Raw genomic sequence first — 19,656 nt, 5'->3', positions numbered from 1 at the left:
CCATTCTTATCAGAGGCCATAAGGCTCTAAACTGACTAGCAATTTGGAGGACCCCATTGCAGCTGTTCATCACTGGGGCCTGCCTGTAGCTCTAAAAATAAACCACTCTCCACCACAGAGCTGCACAATGGCCTTACGGCAACTACACACCAGACACACTGGAAGACATACAGTAGGCTACCACATAGCACACAAGGTGGCACAGTGTCTTGTACAGAGCAAAGACCTGCCTGCCTGTCTGCTGTCTGTCTGCCAGCAGTCTCTGTTAGCTCAAGAGTAGATTTCTGTCTGTCTGTTTGCCTGCATTCCTACCTGCTGTCTGTCTGTCTCTTTGCCTGCGTGCCTGCCTACCTGCCTGCCAGCAGTGTCTGTTAGCTCAACAGAGTAGATTTCTGTATTCTGCCTCCTTTTGCTGGTGTCTTAAACAAAGAATTTAACTTTTAACTTTTTTAACGTTTTTTTGCTGGATACACATGATTCCATAGCCTTTCCTTGGAGATCTATACTCCTCTTGTACCCAAAAGTGTTAAGTCTACGACTGTTCACCGGTCAACTTGACATTCTTTGAAAAAGAAGTCACATCACGTGTCCAGGAGCCCAGCCAGTGGTGATAACACTCTGATTGCTGCTTATAAATGCAAGGAGACCTAACCCAGAGAAAAGTTGTGGGATGTCACACAGACACTGCCAAAAATAAGGTTCTATTTATAACAGTCAGTTGTATTCACAGTCCATGGGTCTTTCTAGCTTTTCAGTGAAGATTATGTAATTTGGTCTGATTCTGTTTCTCAGCTGGAGCTCTCAAATTGTGTTCTAGTCTGCTCTCACATCTAGGCTACTCGCTAAAAGAGGCTTAGACAAACACTATGAAAACAGCACTGTCAGGCTCAGAAGGTGGTGTTGACTTTCACTGTAGGCTGGCGTGCAGATTTGTAAATAAAACATCTTGAACGCAGCTGACACACACACATACACACAAATTGTCAATCTTGGAAGCAGCTGGAAGCAGAAGAGAGAGAGCCAGACAGAGTGTTAAGACTAACAGACATCTCTAAATAAAGCCAGCTGAAGAAAGTGGGGATAGTGGCATTTTAACAGCTATATATTATGACTCCTGTGCCCTGCACACTGCTGTTCACACACACACAGATGCACTCTGACCATCCTGCTGACTGAAGTGTTACAGTAAGAGCATGCTTACATTAGCGTCAAAGACTGCTCGTCAAAAGATGGAGGAAAATACACACAAACACAGAGAGAAAGAGAAACACACACACTAATGCATTAAATCCTAAACACCAGCAAAAAAAAAACACCACAAATTCTTCCTAAGAAGCAGAAAAAACAGAAACTGTTTTGAAATAGTCAAGTGTCTGATAAGGCACATAGTGAGTGAGGAGCTCTCTAGACCAGCGTCGGAAAATAACATGCCTTGACTTGTGTTTCCAAAATCGTGTTCCATTCTGCTCTTTCTCTCCCTCTAATTCCCTTCCTCCCTCCTTCTCTTTCCCTCCCTTCATCTCTCCACCCATCTGGTGAGGTCAATGTCGGCAGAATATAATTAGCAGTAGTTACCTTCTAAACCATCTGCTTCGGCCTCATGGCAGAATCCTCAGGACTTGTGGAAGAACAACAAGCTACAGGAGCAATAGCAGATATGTTCCACTCACTGCCAAGGAGTCAGTCAGTCAGAGAGCCAGAGAGGTGGACATTAAGTTAAGTTATTCACTGTGCTGCTCTTCAAATACCACAGATGATTTGGTCCCAACCGCTCCTTTTCTCTTTCTCTCCTTCCCTGTCTCTATCGCTTTTTCTCTCTCTCTCACTCCACCATACACATACAGGCACCGGCACATGCTCAAGTGTTTCTCTGAACTCTGGCTTTTGTTCCAGTCAGTCTGGCCTTTGTGGGTGACTTCAGTGTGCCTGAGCGCCAGCCCAAATTCCTCCCACTGCACAGCTCATGGCCCAAATGAGCCAAAATGAGGCTGACAGCCAGGACAGCCTCCCAGGGGCGGAGACATACAGACACACACACACACACACACACAATATATAGACGCATATATACACATTTAGATATATACACACGCATGGGTATAGACACATTCATGCAGTAACTCTTTGTTGACACACACTACCTTTCGTATACACAAACACTTGGCACTTAAAGGGAATCTATCTGTAAGGGAAGTATTTGTGTGTGTTACTGTATCTCGCCCTGTTGTTACCACAGCAGTAATAGGACAAGTGTTGTGACTGACAGGCAGCAAGTGATGCAGTGGCATGTGGGATGGCTCCAGACGCACACAACCAGACAACAGACAGAGAAAGAGAGCAATAAATAGAGAGAAAGTGAGAGAAAAGGTCAAGAAAAGTAAAAGCTATAGAAAGTAAGATTGCATAAAAACCTGAAAAGCAAGAAAGTTAACTTGATCCAAGTGTTTATTTTTCATTCTGTATGTTTATACATGTACCAAATAGATTCTCACACTTAAAGGTCACAGTGCTCCACATGTTTGAAGTGTGTGTATAATGTACCTCAGGAGGTTTACCAGAAGCTTCATTGCTATGATATCAGCCAATACATCTACACAGATTTAATCTGTTCTTTCTGCAACTTTGAACTTCAAACAACTGAAAAGTGCGATGTACCATCAGTTAATCTTGTTTAATCCTAACCTTCTTGGTGTATTTTCAGATGTAATCTAAGTGTTGTATCTGCCTTGGACTTAGGTACAGTAAATCTTCACCATCACTGGGATTCTCCAAATGTTTAATGCATAATTTCTAAGGCTTTATCGGATCGTTTTGTAGTGTAATGTGACAAGAAAGGCAGGGAGAGAGAGAGAGAGAGAGAGAGAGAGAGAGAGAGAGAGAGAGAGAGAGAGAGAGAGAGAGAGAGAGAGAGAGAGAGAGAGGGGGGAAGACATGCAGCAAAAGGCCAACACCGGATAAAAACACAGGCCACTGTGGTAAGGCCTAAGCCTACATGGTACACACACTTATCCGTTGAACTACCAGGGTGCCCCCCCATCACTGGAATTCTAAATGAAATTCCATGTATATTGGGGTCTATGCTGAGTGTTGTTTGATACTGGCTTTTAATGAATCACCTTTTGAGGCTTTTGTTTAGTATCTTATACTGCATTGTAACTTTAACTCTCCTGTTTCATCTCATTCTATTATATCTACATTTTTATTTGACTCTTTTTAATAGCATTTACATGTATTTTTTTTGTTGCTTTTAAATTTTGTCTTGATACCTTTTATGTTTTATGTAAAGCACTTTGTATTGCCTTGTTGAAAATGTGCTATACAAAAAAACTTCCCTTGCCTTACAGGATCTTCTTCTCCTTTATATCTTGACTATAAGAAATTAACTGAACTCACCCACTTTCCCCCGACTTGTCTACTGTAGGAACTTTTGATGTACTCTCTGCTGGGCTCTCTGCTATGTTGTCCTGCTGGCCAAGAGGAGTAGTAATTTCCTCTGTGGGGGTCCGGTACTCAGCCTGGGGAGACTCCAGAAACTGGAGTGCTCTGTGGAAGGTGGAAAGAAAACCTTGTTATTCCGTTACAGATGACACACATCAACCGAATGAAAGAATGCATGCGTGTGAGTGTGAAGTATTGCTGTTTTTGTTGTTTCTATTGTGAACAGCTTTGATTTCTGAAAAACAACAAGGCTCATTCTTGGTCAGAGTTGATGTCACAGTGATGTCATCCTGTGGATATAATAGTCTGTAGTTCTCCCATTGACCTTTCTTCTTATTCAACCAGTGTCATCTGACACAAAGACCAGTCACTACAAAGTCAGGCTCTGTACTTATGAGCTCATTCATATTCATTGTCACAATGCTCTTTGCAATAGCTTCCATTACAACAAATCTGGTCTGAATATGAATAAATATAATTGTATTAATACACAGAATCTGCCAAAACTATAAACCTTTGAATTCTGAGAATACAGTGACCTAAATGTGATAAAAAATAGTTATATTACCAACCTTTTAATAAGCATGGAAACTATGGTTAGTACAGAAAAATTCTCTGTGACAACATGAGACATTCACTGTGAGACACTGAGTATGTGTGTTTGTGTGCACACGTTTGTGTGTCTGTGTAGTTTGCACGTGTGTAGATAATGTTAATGCCCCTCACGATGTATGGCCTTTTAAAATGGCATGTGTGACGGTATGTAACAGACGTAGCCACGCTCTGTCACAACAAGGTGTCGTTCGCCACTCGCTGGGCTCGAACACACGACCTCTGACTTGCCAAGCGCGACCACTACCAGCTACGCCAAAGAAAAGCTAGCTATTCGTTGACGCGGGTGGCCTGTTACATACCTGAGGAGTGAGTTTCACAGGTTCACACCCCTTGTCTTCTGCTCTGTCATGCTCAATTCTGACCTTTTCCGTAACCATTGGCCTGTCACAGGTCATTATCAGGCCTTTTACATGATTTCACAGTTTGCTTCCAGGCCTAATATGTTATCAAGTTGTAATTTGTTTTGTGAAAACGATAAATAATATTAAATAAATAATTTTATTACTGCGACATGATAGAAAACAAATGATTAAGTCCTAATAAGGACCATTAACACACATTATGTGATGGTGCAGGGTACCTGGTTGGCATGATCTTATCAGTCTTTTCTCTGTTCTGATGTTCAGTCTGAGAGTGGGCAACTGCATCACGGAGGGCTTTTACTAGCCAGTCAGTGTCTTTCTCAGCCTGTGCTGGGGCAGGAGCAGGGCAAAGTATTGGGATAGGTCCTGCATTTACAGAGATTTGCCCTGTTGGCTCTCCGACTTCCGCATTCTGAGCTAGCCCTTGTTCCTCCTTTTGCTCTTTGTCCTCTTTGGTCTTAATCTCCTTTTTTTCCTTTTTTCTGTTGTCTGCCTCTGAATAAGGGCTTTTTTTAAGGGTTCCTGTTGCTGTGAGGCTTTGTGTGTCTGTTTCTTTCTTGTTGCTTTGAAGCACAGGAGTGTCACACACTACATCCTGACCTCTCTGCTGGATTCCACGACTGGATCCCAAAACCACATCAGAACAGGTTTCCTCTGCCATAGGCTCTGTGTTTACCAGAGACAGATTCATTGGAGTAATGGCGTTGCTGGTTATTTTTACAGGAAATTCCTGGATCTGGTCTGGCCTGGGTGAGGCCTCGATGCTAGACATCTGGTCATCCAAGCTGACTAGAACAGGACATTTCAGTGCTGTGCTTTCCTGTGTGTGTGATAAAGGTACAATAGGAGCTTTTGTGTTATTGGCTGGGGTCTCGCTTTCTCCATTTTGACCTTGACAAGCTGATGCTACCCCTGTTCTGAGAGCTTCGGTCCACTCCTCCACCTTTCTAACCTCCAATGCTATCAGGGTCTTTTGTGTCTGAGGTTTTTTACACATTAAATCCAGTTCGACCAATCTTGGCCCTATGCTATGATTCTCATCAGACCTCTGTATTTTATCACTTTCAGGACAGTCTGTCTTTGTCTCTGTCTCTCTAACTGAGGTGACTCTCTTCATATCTGCACAGCTGTTTCCATCACAGTGGGTATATGAAGACATGCTAATACTTTGATCACATGATGTAATTGGTAACTCCACCTCCAACTTTTTATGCCCCTTCTCTCCTCCTGGACCTCTCTCTCCATCCATGATACAGCTGTCGTCATCTCTGTCATCCATGTCTCCTGACTGACTCAAACTCCCATCAGGCCTCTCAGCCACTTGAGTTACCGCTGGTAACAGGTTTTTGTTGTCATCTGAGGAGTCTCTGAATCCCAGCTGATGCTGTTCCTGTCCATGTTTCTGTTGCTGAGCAACCTGTGTGGAACCTGATTGGCTGTAAGCTAAACTTCGGTCTGGTTTAGGGTTGATGTCAGAGTCAGGCTCAGCTGTTGCTTGGACCGATGGGTACAGAGCCAGGCTGTGGTCTGACACAAGGGGAGGCACAACCTTAATCGCCTTTTCAACCCTCCCTCTGTCCTCACAGAACCCTACCCCACTGAGGTCAGGAGCAGATGCGGACAAACACTCATCTTCTACATTTTTCCCTCCGCTTGTGTCATCCTTCTGTATGGCCACTCTTTGTACATCCTTCTGTCTTTGTTTCCGCTTTTGTTTCTTTTTCTTCTTTGAGTGTAGCTCTGTTTCCTCCCCAGCCTCCTTCTCAGCTCCATTATGCAGTTGAGTACAGGCTTGATTTATTTTTATTGTCCTGTGGCCTTCCTCACTACCCTTTTTTCCCATCTCATAGAGTGTGATGTTTTTAATGTCTTCTTTACGTTTTTCTTCCTGCAGTTCTCCTTGTTCATCCTCTGTGTTTTCACCAAAAGCCCGGCCAAGGGGCAGCTCCGACGTCAGAGGCGGGCTTACATTGATGACCTCATCTTTAATGGACACCTCACTCCTACAAGGTTGGACATTTGTGGCCTCTGGTCCAATGTTAGATGGCTGAATGTCAGAATCAGACATTAGCAGTGCTGTATCATGGGACTGGTACAAGATATCATGGAGTTCTCTCCCACTCTGTGGAGCTGTGATGTTGTACTCTGAGGGGATATTCATATGTATAACAGAACCAAGAGACAATTTAGATAAGGGTTCCAGTGTTTTTTCTCTGTTTTCCTTCATCTCTTCTTCTAGGACCTTTTCATCCCTCACTGTCCTATCATTCACATCCTGTCTGGTTCTCACATCACTATCCTCCAGAGGCTGAGTTGATATTGATTCTTTTGTTGATGTTGTTGATGCTTGTGTCATTTGCCCACTCCCTTCAGCTCTGACTTCTTCAGAGCGTGGGATGGTGTCATGGCTGTCATGATGACTATTCTGTCCAGGAAGTGAGACGTCACGGTCATTGATGAATTCCAAATGACTCAACATGGGTCCCGGAAGCCTCAGGCACAGAGTAGATTCATTGTCAAGGGTTGGAATCTCTTGAACAGCAGCCTGAGATACAACAGGACCATTAGCAGGAACAAGAGATTCCTCCTTGCCCTCCATTGTCTCTGTGATAAGCCTGTCATGAATAATGGATTGATTTAATTGGTTAGAGGGCTGATCCAGCTTTGTCTGCAGGGAGATTTGCAAGGAGGTCATGGTCAATAATTTTTCAGGACTTGACTGTTGCTGGTCAGAGATGGGCCCCTTCTGAAATGCATGCTGAGACACTCTGTCAGACTCAGTAGTAATGAGCTGGTTTGGAGATGCTGCAGAAGAGGGAATCTCTTGAAAATGAACCATTTTTGATTCTGGATCAACAGACAAGTTATTGGTTGAAGGTGTCTCCTGAAGTCTGTCAGGGTCCTCTGATTCTTTAAGATCTCCACCGGGAATCTGTAAAGGATCTGACCCATCTGACACACAGACTTTAGTCTCTTCCCGTTCTCTATCCACTTTATGTATACCATCCATTTCTCCTCCTTCATCCACTTTTCTTCCTCCAGCCATCTGAATGCTTTTACAGACACCTTCTGAGTCCTTTTCAACATCTAGGTCTCCCTTCTCTGGAATGTCAGCTCCTTCACCTTGAGCTTTGAGCATTATGTTACTGCTCGTAGAACTTACTCCACCTCTATGACTTTTCAACTGGGCTTTTTCAATTGTTTCATCTAAAGCATTTTCTGTGACATTTACTGGTGTCACATTCTCTGTATTGACCATTCTCTGCATGGTGTTGTGATCAATGGCAGACTGACCTCCATGTAGTTTCTCATGATCCTCATCTTCTGCAGCTTCTGTTTTGGCCTGCTGGGGGTCTGGGAGACTAGCTACTGCTGCTTGCTCCCCAGCCAAGGCAGTCTGTGGAGGGTTATCAAGCTTCTTGAAACTAAGCATCTCTTGGACTGTAAAACTAGCTTCAGTCACAGGATGCCGGAGGCTCTCATGTACAGTTAATGGAGGTAGGGACGCACTGTTCATCCCAGCTGGCACTGGTGAAGGAATAATAAAGCCCTTGGAAGAAGAATCGTCATATTTGATGGACTCTGTCCAATGTACTCGTCTGCTGTCCCGGGAGGCCAGCTTAAATATTCCAACTGTAGCCATGGTGAGCTCCACACTGCTGCTGCTGTCCCTAGGGTTAGCCAAACTGAGCAGACTAGCCTCAGTTTCCGCAAGCCTGTCCTCTGTGTTGCCAGTGGGCTGGAACTGATACACCTGGGCACTGGAGTTTCCCACGGCAGTTATGTTCTGGACTGTAGATCCCAGAGTTTGTGAAGGAACAGAAGGCAGACACATTCCAGTGGGGCCCTGCTTCATCTCTGTAGTCCTGATGGAGGCTTGTCCAGGTCCATTTCCTATTTTTTTCTCTGAACTCAGGCTCTGTTTTAAAGTATCCAGCTCTGTTGTGTCTCCCTCTGTACAGGTACTGATGGAGTCATGTCCAGAAGGAGGTGGGACCCTGTCTGTGTCCAGGATGGACTGAGGCAGACAGACCACCTGAATAGAGGTACTGGCGCTAGAGATGAGCTTACTCCAGCACTGCGAATTCACTTGTGACTCGGCAGCATCCGGGGGCAGACATGTCTCTGCTGGGGATGACGCTCCTCTCACTGAGCCTGCCAGCTGGTTGAATGAAGTCTGCTCTCCAGCTACCCCCCCACCTCTTTGCCCTCCCTCCTCCTTTCCTCCTCTTACTCCTCCTCTGCCTCCTCCTCCCTGTCCCCCTCTCTCCAATCCAGTAGCTTTGTTTTCCTGGCAATCAGATCTACTGGGTAGTCGAGGGGGAGAAGCGATTACATTTTCTGCTACCTCGGGTGATTCCCTCTCCTTGTCTATGTCTCCGGCTGGAGAGAGAGCATCAGTAGTTGGGGAGATAGCGGTGAGCTCCCCAAGTCTCTCGTTCTGTTTTCTGCCCAGTGAGTTGTGAGGCATGTCTATTCTGTAGCTCTGCTCAGTCGCAGCTTGTAACTCCTGGGCTGAAACTGAGAACACAGGTAAGCGTATTATCTCTGTGCTGATTAATGCAGGTTTGGCCTGGGGGAGGTTGGCCGGGGGGGGGGTCTCCTTCCCCTCTCCTGCAGAGCAACTGACACAATCGCTTAATCCCCCCAAACCTGTATCTTCTAATGCTGAGTTGTTCTCTGCTGCCATTCCTGGAGCAGCTCTCCCCAATGAGTCGATTTGCTCGTCTTTCCCCTCTCCCTCGCATTCTATGATTTCTGGCATTGTGGGTGTTGTCAGTAGCAACGCGGAGGCAGCAGCAACTGCTGAAGCTTTTTCAAGGGCACTCTTCTCCTCTTCTCCTGCCCAGACTGGGTTGTGATATGTGTTTACATAACTGCATGTAGGGGGTGTGATTTGCTGTGTTCCTGCACTTGATCCCTTATCACTGCCCGAAGCAACATTTGGATTGAGCACATTGATTACTGTGCTTTGGACAGATACCAGTGTATTTTTAACATGACTGCTCTGGTGTGGGGATTCAGGCCCTTGGGTCAAACTCCAAGGGTCATCTGACTGTTGGGGCACGGATCCCAAGTGAAGGTCTGGGCTGGGGACAGGATAGCCCAAGAGGCTAGTAAGACGACCCTCCCCTTTCACTAAAGAAGAGTCTGTTGCTGGGGCTAGAATAGGGTCATTGACTTGTGGGCTGTTACTGGGATGTCCCCAGAGGATCAGCTGTTCCTGTGAATTGGAGTCTTCATCCCTGCCTTGCCTCTCTGTCTTACTCTCTACCTGCGTGTTATTTTGTTTCTGTGATTGAATCTTTACTGCCTCTGACTTAAACACTCTGTCTTTCTCAGTTAGTTTTTCTGATTTAGTGTGACTGACATCAACCTCTGCCTTTGACTGTGAATCACTTTGTACGTCTTTTATATTATTTTCCTCTGTCAATGTATTTGACAATATTGTATTTGGGTCCATTTCTTTTTCAGTCTTTAGCTCCTTCTGTTCAGCTGAATATGTGTACTTCTGTGTTTCATGATGTATATCTGTAGTTGGCTTCTCAGGCTGTCTCTGTGTGGGTGTGTCCTTCTGTTCACTTATTTCTGTATCAGTCAGAGGCTCATATCTGTGCAGTCTTTCCTCCTCATGGATTTCTTCAATCTCTTTACCCTCTCCTTCTGCTCTCGTGTCTCCAACTTCAATACCCAGAATATAGTCCCTGAAACTAAACACAGAGATGTCCCTCCCACTGTTTGCCTTCTCACTCTTTCCGTTTGTTTTATTATTGCCATGGCTACCATTATAAAGGCCTGGCTGAAGCACCATTGGAGGAAGCAGGGATGACTCATCATCCTTGTTAAACAGCCTTTTACACCTAGCTCCGTTTTCCTGGTCCTTATGTCGGGGCAAGGCCAGGGGCGTGGCTGTGGCGTGCTCAGCCGGACTGGCATGATTGGTCATGGGGACAAGAGGTTCAGAGGAAAGGTGGGCTAGGGGAAGTCTGCCCAGTGAGGCCATCTGTTCCTCACATTCCTGAAATGCCTCTTGGAGCTCCTTGTCTAGGAGAGTGGAGAAGGGCAGGGGTGGAGCACCTTCCCCGAATGTAGTAGGGATCTGTGGGTGAGGCCTGGAGTTGAGGGTGGGTATGACAGTTGTCGAAAGGGAATAAGAGTGACAGACAGGATGAGAGTCTGACATAGCCAGGAAGAATTGTTCACTCCACAATACAAAGGATTTCTAGTAGCATGCAAAATTCATCAAACTCATATGCAGATCAACTCATACACACTTTTGGATGCGTAAAGGTACACACTCGTGGCAGTGGAGCTATGCTCTTGTGATGATAACAACTTTGTCAGCCATAATTGTCACAGCCACAGCCGTGCCCCCCCGGTTTCAGTTTTTTGCCCTGCCCTAGTGTTTCCCTGTCATTGTCTTCACCTGTCTCGTTAGCTTCATTGTGTCCACCTGTGTTTGGTTCTGTGTATTTAGGTTTCTGTTTTGTGTCCAGTCTTTGTCTTGTCCTTACTACCTATGTCCCTGTGAGTACCCTAGCTGTTTCCCGTTTTTGAGTAATAAACCCTTTTTGTTCCGCCATGCCTGTCGACTATCGTGCATTTGGGTCCTACCCCACCTCACACCCTGACAATAATGGCACCAATCGACTCTTGGACTAATGGTGAGCCCTGGTCAATAAGAGGGAGATACAATTCAATGATTCAATCCCCCTCCAGACACAATCTCAAACACATGCCTCCTTTCTGTACTCTGATAATCGCTTGATTATCTGTAGAACAGGAAATTGTATGAAGTTGAAAAGGGGGCAGGTCCACAAACAATACAAACAATGCTCCATCCATTTGTTTAGAAGCCTATGGTTTAGCACTTTTGTACAAAGATTTGATTTCCATTGCTTTGCTTGGCATCACCAAATGGACTTACTTGCCGGGGTGTTTCAGTTGACTATTCACAAATATGTTTTTTGGGCATTCTCTCACATGATCATTTTTGTATTGCTATTACATCACATATACCGCCACATGAGCAGGGCTGACTGCCAACGCCAGCACAAAAGTTAGATTCAGGTTCTTTCAAAGGGTTTTCTGAAATGCTGGCAAACTAACAGTAAGACAATATAAAGTTGATACATTATTTTCAGTATAGATCAGTGCATTTTGTTATTATAGGTATTTGTTAATGAATTGCCTGCACTGACAAGTGCAGGCACTGCACTTGTCATCCATTATGAAACAGCGGCCACTTAGCATTCAGGGACACGCCCTCCATAATATGACGATGTTAGAGGGCATCAGCCACATTCTGTCTCTACATCACTGCATCACTACTGCTCTGCTCTACTCTGCACTACTGCTGAGTCCCTGTGGAATCAGGCACTGGCCCTCTGCAGCAGGAGAATCACGCTATATCGCTCCCCACAAATCTTTCACCTCAGCAATTGTACTTGCTGCAGAATTACTGCTGTTTTATGCGTTTTTTCAACGCAAAGAAAACATAGGCTAGTCATTCACTTTTATTTAGTCTAAGCCATAATTTATGCACATCCGCAAGTAGAAAGCAAAACCTGCCTAAAATTATTTAAAATAAATTTGCATAATGCATAGGGATGCGTATTGATAAGATTCCGACTCCTTATCAATTCCTGCTTATCGATTTGATTCCTTATCGATTCTCTTATCGATTCTCCCCTCTACAGCCAACTAGGTCTGTGCATCCTGCACCCCCACACACACACACTCGTTCTAAACGAATTTCTCAAACTGGCTTTGACTGGCTCGGAAATTAGCTAATACCTACCACCTCTAGGCCTCTTCAGGCCTCTGTTTTCAAAACAAAATCTAGTCGGAGATAGAAACTTTCAGTTTCCTTGTGTTCAAGCTTCTATTACTCAACACCAGTAGGACTTACAGGGGTCCTAACAACAGGGGAAATAACTTCAGTGTCACCTTTCAAAAGAGACCATTTACATGCATGTACTCCAAATGGTTCAACAACAGCTTTCAATGTACTTTGGGTATGTTGTTTAGGTGTTTTCAGGCACACTTAACAGGATTATTAAAAGGTTAAACAATTAAAATGCTAAATTTAATAATGGATTAAAAATCGATATGCGAACGTTTGCTGATAACACACGCCGCCCCGATAACGTGAAATGATCAATAAGATCAATACTAATGGGAGACGAATGCCGGAGCTAAAATGTATGCTTCAAACGACGGGACAGAAGATAACTAGATCGACTACACACAATAAAGGCAAATTGCTTCACACAGTAACAAGTGGTTGTGATCACTTTTGAGCGGTTTAGCTCTACCTTAGATAGTTAGAGATGAAGCGCGAACGTTAGCTGCGCTGCTGCATGCATAGAACACATGACGTTCCAGCAACTTCATTCCATGCTGTGTGTTCAAATGCTTCTTCATATTTGTAGTATTTCCTCCCTTCGACGAAATAGACTTTTTACACGCGTTACAAGTGGCGTTGTTGTCATTTTGTCGTGTGAAATACAACCAAACTTTAGAACGCTTCTTCCTAGTTGCCATGTTTGCTGCAGTCTGTCTGAATAAACTATAAAAGTTTGCGCATGCGCAACGGCACAGAGAATCGTTAACAGAATCGTTAAGGAATTTGCAAACAATTCCAAGGAATTGATTCACTGGGAAACGGTTCTAAACAAGAACCGGTTCTCGATACCCATCCCTAATAATGCATAATCTATAATTTGCTTGACAACGCAACCTCTGCCCTAGGATAGAGGCACAGACTCGACCTGGGAGACTCACACTGGATCTGCCTGTCCCTGCATGATTATGAGCCTGGCTCCTCCCTAAAAGGCATAAGGAGACCATAGCATGTGTCTTTGACATGTTGCTGCCTGCTGTTCATGCCTGATGCTCCATAGTACACTCCCAGCATTACTATCTGATCTACTCCTGTCATTTCAACATCTGAAGTGTCATGGTTCTTCTTACACTTCCTCTAGAAAAGGTGCTGATAAAATGTATCTTATCCTGTATTTCTAGTCCCTGTTTCCAAGTGCAGTTAATAGAAGGACTCCATTAGGGAAGCATTGGGTAGCACTGGGGCAACACTTGCAGGTCAGCGCAGTGACATCATTATGGCAGCACTAGCGTGGCAACCACAGCCCAAACAACACTTCAAACCATGATTCATTCTTCAGATAATTTACATCCAAACTCTGAACACCACACACAACATGCTGCAATGTGATACCTCTTGTCTACAGAGACCAGTGGTGGTCTGTTTACTTCCATGTGGTGCTGGAGTCCAGTTAGCAGGTGGTTTACCTGATCATCCTTTATCTCATTTGAGCTATGAGGACTGCCAGCGCACACAAACACACACATAAATACACATGCGCACACACATACAAACACACACCAGAATTACACTTAAATGAGAATCATTCCATATTTTCTGAGCATCAAGATCAAATATTCAAATATCAATCCAACTCTTACATTGACAGAATGAAAAGCTCACCTTGAATCCGTGATGGACTCATTCAGAATATTTGTATCCCCTTCATTTTATTGCCATTTTCACACCACATTAGCGTAAACTAATTGTCACTGCTTTATCTGAAAAACTGACCTTAAACTATACTTTAACCCTTGTGTTATCTTCGGGTCATTCTGACCCATCAGCCGTGTGACCCACCGTCGTATTGCGACAAATTTACCCCATACAAAAACAAAGTGAAGCATTTTCTTTTAACCGTTGGGCTGTCGCAGACCCCCCACATTGCAAAGGTTAAAAGAAAATTATTTTTATTTGTTTTTGTATTGGGTAAAACTGGGTAAACACAACGATGGTTCGTTATGAACCTTTGGGTCATGTGACCCGAAGGCAGCACAAGGGTTAACCAATTTAATGCTCAATACAAATGCAGACAATGATTTCTCAAAGCATTTTTTGCTGTTGCCCTTGATGTTGTATAAGCCAAGTACAATCCTCCCATAAATTCCTGCAAAGCCTAGATATTCTCAAAGATAAACAAGACTACAAACCATGTTTCAAAGAAAACTTAAACAGACTGAAGGTAGGCCTGAACTTGCTGCCTGGCCTCTACCAGAGGCTCTAGAGCTGGCTTTACAACAATCAGAGCTACCTGAAAATCAATCTAGGCTATCTAGGTGTGTTCATTGTTGAGGTACTAATGTAAACATGATATTGCTGACTAGTAACACATGAATTCCACTACAAAACATGTATTAATGTCTCAGTACACCACAATTAACATGCACAGTAAAAGATGCTGGGGACATTTTCATCTCCATAGATAACACTGGAAATGTATGTCAAATCACTTACATGTCTTAGGCATGTATTTGTACGTTTTAGAGACACTTGGGGGTTTTATTGCCAGTTGGATGAAAGTGTATGTGTGAGTGTCTGTGTGGGTTCCAGTAAATGTTCTATAAACAAGGCCTACCCGAGTGAGGTCTCCCAAATGTTAAATTCACTGCCGAAGTCTAAGTTGGGCAGCAGGTCATGAGGAAACTCCAGCTCCTCTTTATCTTCCTCCTCAACCTTGTTTGGATCCCCCCAGGTCTCCTGGATGCGTTCTAGCGGGCCTCCCTGCTGTTGCTGCTGCTGTGAGGCAGGAGGTTCAGTCAGTACAGCTCCATTGTCTGTTTGGTTGTCCTTCCTCTTTCCATTGTGGTTTATACTCTCAGCATGAACTTCAGTCTGGAGAGGAACAGACCAACATGGATTTCAACACACTTTGCATAACAGGTTACTGTTAATATACTCCTAAAATATACACACACACACACAACAAAACACAAAATTCCTCCCACCATGCTCTACTGGGATCAGTCAGAGACTTGGCTCTGCTCATAACACTTAAACATATACTCCACCCATGTGATGCAGAACTAGTCATACAAACCTTTGAGGTAGATCATTTAACTGAGCCAGCAATCCCTATCATCTCAGTCGGTCTGTCTGGCATTTTTAATTACTCTACTACTGATATCAAACAATGAGCCTTTAAAGCAGATATCCAGTACATGGTGTCGATTTACACAGGCCTAAACTTAGCAAAACATGTATCCAGTTTAACATCAAACATTAAAATGTTAAGCTTTACATATTTAGACTAAGGTAAGCACCAGATCCCTTTGTGAAGGTGGAGGGTTGAAATATGCCCCTTAGTGCTAGTCCCACTCCTGACCTTTAAACTGGAACATCCAGAAACTGAAAATCATATTATCTCAATGTATAGTTTGTCTTAATGCAATTGAGACAATGGTAGTCCATGGCACATATTAACTCACTATAAAATCAGTATAGTACAATAACAAAATATTAATCATCACTGAAACCAGCCCATCGAGTTGGACTCAGTCAAATCCACCAGTGCAGAGTTAATGCCCCGTGGGGGTCAGATGGCTGAGCGGCTTGCCAAATGACATTGTGTCCTTGGGCAAGACACTTCACCCTACTTGCCTTGGGGAGAATGTCCCTGTACTTACTGTAAGTCGCTCTGGATAAGAGCATCTGCTAAATGACTAAATGTAATGTACTGAAAAATGAAAGCTAAACCACAGTTAATTTGAAGAGTTGTGTACTACAGTAGGATAATCTTTGTCTCTGATAACCTCTGTCTTTAATGTTTTGTTGTAGGAAGCTGTTCCCTCATAGTCACACACTGCAACACAGGGCCTGGGTACCAGCATCATGTCAAAATAAATGTCCACAGTCAGCAAAGAGAAATATGGAATCATGGAGTGACAATGATTAAAGACATTTCTCACTTTTTGGTTGATCCATCCGATTCATGCTTCTATTTTAAGAGCGACCCTAATAACCCTGTGACCCTAATTTTGCATAAACATACACTGGTACTTCATGGGTTTATGTGTTTCCAGACAATTTTGTGTATATATACATATGTGTGTGTGTGGCTTGACTTCCTCACCTATGTTCTCGAAGTACAAAGAGCTTAGACATCAGCCTTGACCTACTTTGTGTGGCCTATTTAGCTGACACAAGGGATGTCTTTACACAATCAGGCAATTAAATAATACAAACTCAGGTTACGTCCTCGTGTTATTGGCTTTACAAAAAATACTTAAAATTTGTAAACCCATATTAACCATAAATCCAGAATGTAAGTTCAGTTTTTACAAATTATCTGCATGATCTATATTCGTTAACCCTTGTGTTCTCTTCGGGTCATTCTGACCCATCAGTCATTGTTACCCACCGTCGTATTGTGACAACTTTACCGCATACAAAAACAAAGTGAAGCATTTTCTTTTAACCGTCGGGCTGTCTCAGACCCTCCACATTGCGAAGGTTAAAAGAAAATGATTTTTATTTGTTTTTGTATTGGGTAAAATTGGGTAAACACAACGATGGTTCGTTATGAACCTTTGGGTCATGTGACCCGAAGGCAGCACAAGGGTTAAACATAATTTGTCTGCATTGGTGTGTCACCATGCTAAATGCAGGCTAACAAGCTCAAGCTAACAACAACAGGACCATTAGTCACTCAGGTGAGTGTGATCCCTATTTCTCGGTTTCACACTGAGACCACATTAAAACGTCCTCCCTCTTTCAACACTGGAACTCTGTCATATGCAAACTTTTGGCATGTTTGTTTGTGTATGTGTGCGTGTGTCTGAAAGACATGTATGTGTATGTGGTGAGCACAGTATGTGTCTATACTTCTGGTTTCCTGTGTCAGCTCTTAACTTTTCCAACCCACTGTCAGACCTGGTAAGGCAGAAGTTTATAGCATGGAACCAGGTGGTTCAGACAGGTGGTATAAACTTCAGTTCCAACTGAAGGTTGCTAGTTCGATTCCTGGCCGTTCCAAATGACGTTGTGTCCTTGCGCAAGGCACTTCACCCTACTTGCCTCGGGGGGAATGTCCCTGTACTTACTGTGAGTCACTCTGGATAAGAGTGTCTGCTAAATGACTAAATGTAAATGGAACCATATCCTGCTACACACAGCCAAACATCAGTGATTTGAGTTTGAACCTGATGTCTGGATCAAACTACTTGTGACAAGACATCTGGTTTGTTTTGTTGGTATAGCTATAACGTGGTCAATCCGTTTATCACCACTACTGTAAAGGTGACTTAACATGAAAACTTCACTTTAGGAGGTTATTTAACATTAATATAATTTCCCCTAGCCTGCCTTTGGTCCCCCAGTGGCTAGAAATTTCGATAGGTGTAAACCAAGCCCTGGGTGTTCTTCTCCGCCTTTGAGAAAATGAAGGCTCAATTACTCTCTTTGAAAATCTCCTCCTTGTGAAGTCACAAGGAGGAAGGTTACCTCCCCTCTCTCTGCTTTGCCCGCCCAGAGAATCTGGCCCGCCCATAAGAAACTGAGCTACGACCGTGCAAGTGTTTTTATCCTCGAGAGACATCATGGCTTGCAAACGAACGAAGCATTACATTTGCTCAGTTTGGATGTACAAAGGAAAACAAATCTTTTTACAGTTCCTTCATCCGAGCCTCTGAAGACCCAGTGTCTTAATTTTATTTTCTCTGGAAATGCGCCAACACAACTTCTGTTGTAGGCGCATTTGTTTTGTATGTCTGCGCCAAACACTTCAGCCACGACTGTTTCCTGAACTTGAGCTAATACAAAACTGGCCTTGCTGAAATTAAATTCTGGATCAGTACAAACTCTCCTTCGTACAGCTACTAACCTCGGACAAGTAAGTTAACTAACGCTATATCATTTTGTAGCTTTACTGTATATGGTTACCTAGCTTGCTACCCTTAGAATGTGGCTGTAACATTAGCTCTGCAGCTAACAGCTGAGTTACTGTCGCTAATGGAAAGGTAGATAGCATCAAGTATGTGTGTGAATACATGCTGTAACGTGAGTGTTGTACACTTCTTTGTTATTTGGATAACCGTTCTGCTGTTGGTGTTATGGCGCGCGCAATATCCGCCTTTCCCCTCATTGAAATGACTGAGTGTGTACCTCTGCAAACCAGGGTTATCAGATGAGAATGGGCAAATTCGAGGCATCTTACAGCAACGGGGCTACAGCCATTGCGATACATCCATTGTAAACATTAGCGCATGGTGCGCCCCTCCGTTCCTCATTAGCATTTAAAGCTACAGACACCAAAACAGCGCGTTCTGAGGAAAGCTCCTTGTGGGACTGCTAGTAGTGGCTGTAATTCTGCACCACGGCTGAATTTAGGGAAAGAGACTTATGATACAGTATTAGGGGACCACTAAGGCCTATATAAAAGCATCCAAAAACAGCATGTCATGTCACCTTTAAAGTGTTGCAGCTTGAATCACCTTTTCACCCTTTTGAAGTGCTCAGCCAGAAAAGCATACCCCTTGATTCACTCAGTAAGTGAGCATGAACACAAGGCATTGTCTGCTGTTATAGTCAAACCCCCTAGTAACATGAACACAACAGCTTGCTGCAAGCAAGGGTTGTCGAGGAGCAACACTGGCTTACAAAAGTCACCAACAGTTCATACATCTTCTGCTGTACTCTGCCATGTGCTAACTAAGGCTACATTTCAAGACATTGCACAAAGTAGGGAATCTAAATAGACAAAGACATAAGCACACATACATGCAGCACACATGCCAACACACATGCACACAAACACTAACAGACATGTAACTGTACCATCTCTTCCCTGACTTACCAAGAATTGTGTCAGAGCCACTGAAGGTCACTCTCCAGAGAAAAGCTTCTCTGTCCGCTCTCTAACTCTCTCCCTCGATGTCTCTTTCTGTAACCTATCTATCTCTGTCTATCTAGCTCTGTCCCCCTTTCTCTACTTCACTGAAGGAAGAATTTGTAGGTCTCCCTGTTATGATCTGCGACTAACCGACCGCACATACATCTTGCTACACAGATTTCTGCTGCTGCTGCTCTGTTCCTGCCTCAGCTAACCTCCTCCTCTCCTCGGTTGCTGGCCGCTCCACTGTGAGGTTTCCATGTCTCTTCTGGGCCAGTGTACAGAGACTGCTGTGTGGGGTGGAATTCAGAGAGGCTGCGAAGAGACAGACGCTGAGAAACACACTTGCGACTGACTGTATGTTGCTCACTGGGCCTGCTACAGGGAAGTGGTGAATAATACTCCCAGTCCCTCCACCGTAAACTCTTTCTTCTTAACGCTGTCTGTCTCCTCCCCCTTTCCCTCCCTCCCTCTCTTTGGTGGTGTTTTCCTGCTGGGAAATTGAGGGCGGGATTCTGACAGTCCCACTG

At 44.0% G+C, this 19,656-nt stretch overlaps 1 protein-coding gene across 2 annotated transcripts in view; it reads right to left on the bottom strand.

The window, feature by feature from the left end:
* Positions 1–8,569, bottom strand: part of tacc2 (transforming, acidic coiled-coil containing protein 2) — a 36,356-nt gene extending 27,787 nt beyond the window's left edge. For both annotated transcript variants that reach the window (XM_062463260.1, XM_062463261.1), the window contains exons 1-3: positions 6,015–8,569; positions 4,634–5,843; positions 3,394–3,543 (exon numbers count right to left, since the gene is read on the bottom strand). In XM_062463260.1, the coding sequence (XP_062319244.1) occupies positions 3,394–3,543; positions 4,634–5,843; positions 6,015–8,271 (3,617 nt within the window). In that variant the 5' untranslated portion in view covers positions 8,272–8,569. The remainder of the gene's footprint in view (positions 1–3,393; positions 3,544–4,633; positions 5,844–6,014) is intronic.
* Between the last annotated feature and the right edge of the window lie 11,087 nt (positions 8,570–19,656).

The sequence above is a fragment of the Osmerus eperlanus genome, chromosome 6, assembly GCF_963692335.1.
Source record: "Osmerus eperlanus chromosome 6, fOsmEpe2.1, whole genome shotgun sequence".
In the NCBI taxonomy this organism is placed as follows: Eukaryota; Metazoa; Chordata; class Actinopteri; order Osmeriformes; family Osmeridae; genus Osmerus; species Osmerus eperlanus.
Note: the sequence above shows the minus strand (reverse complement) of the source record. Positions and strands in the feature narration are given on the sequence as shown.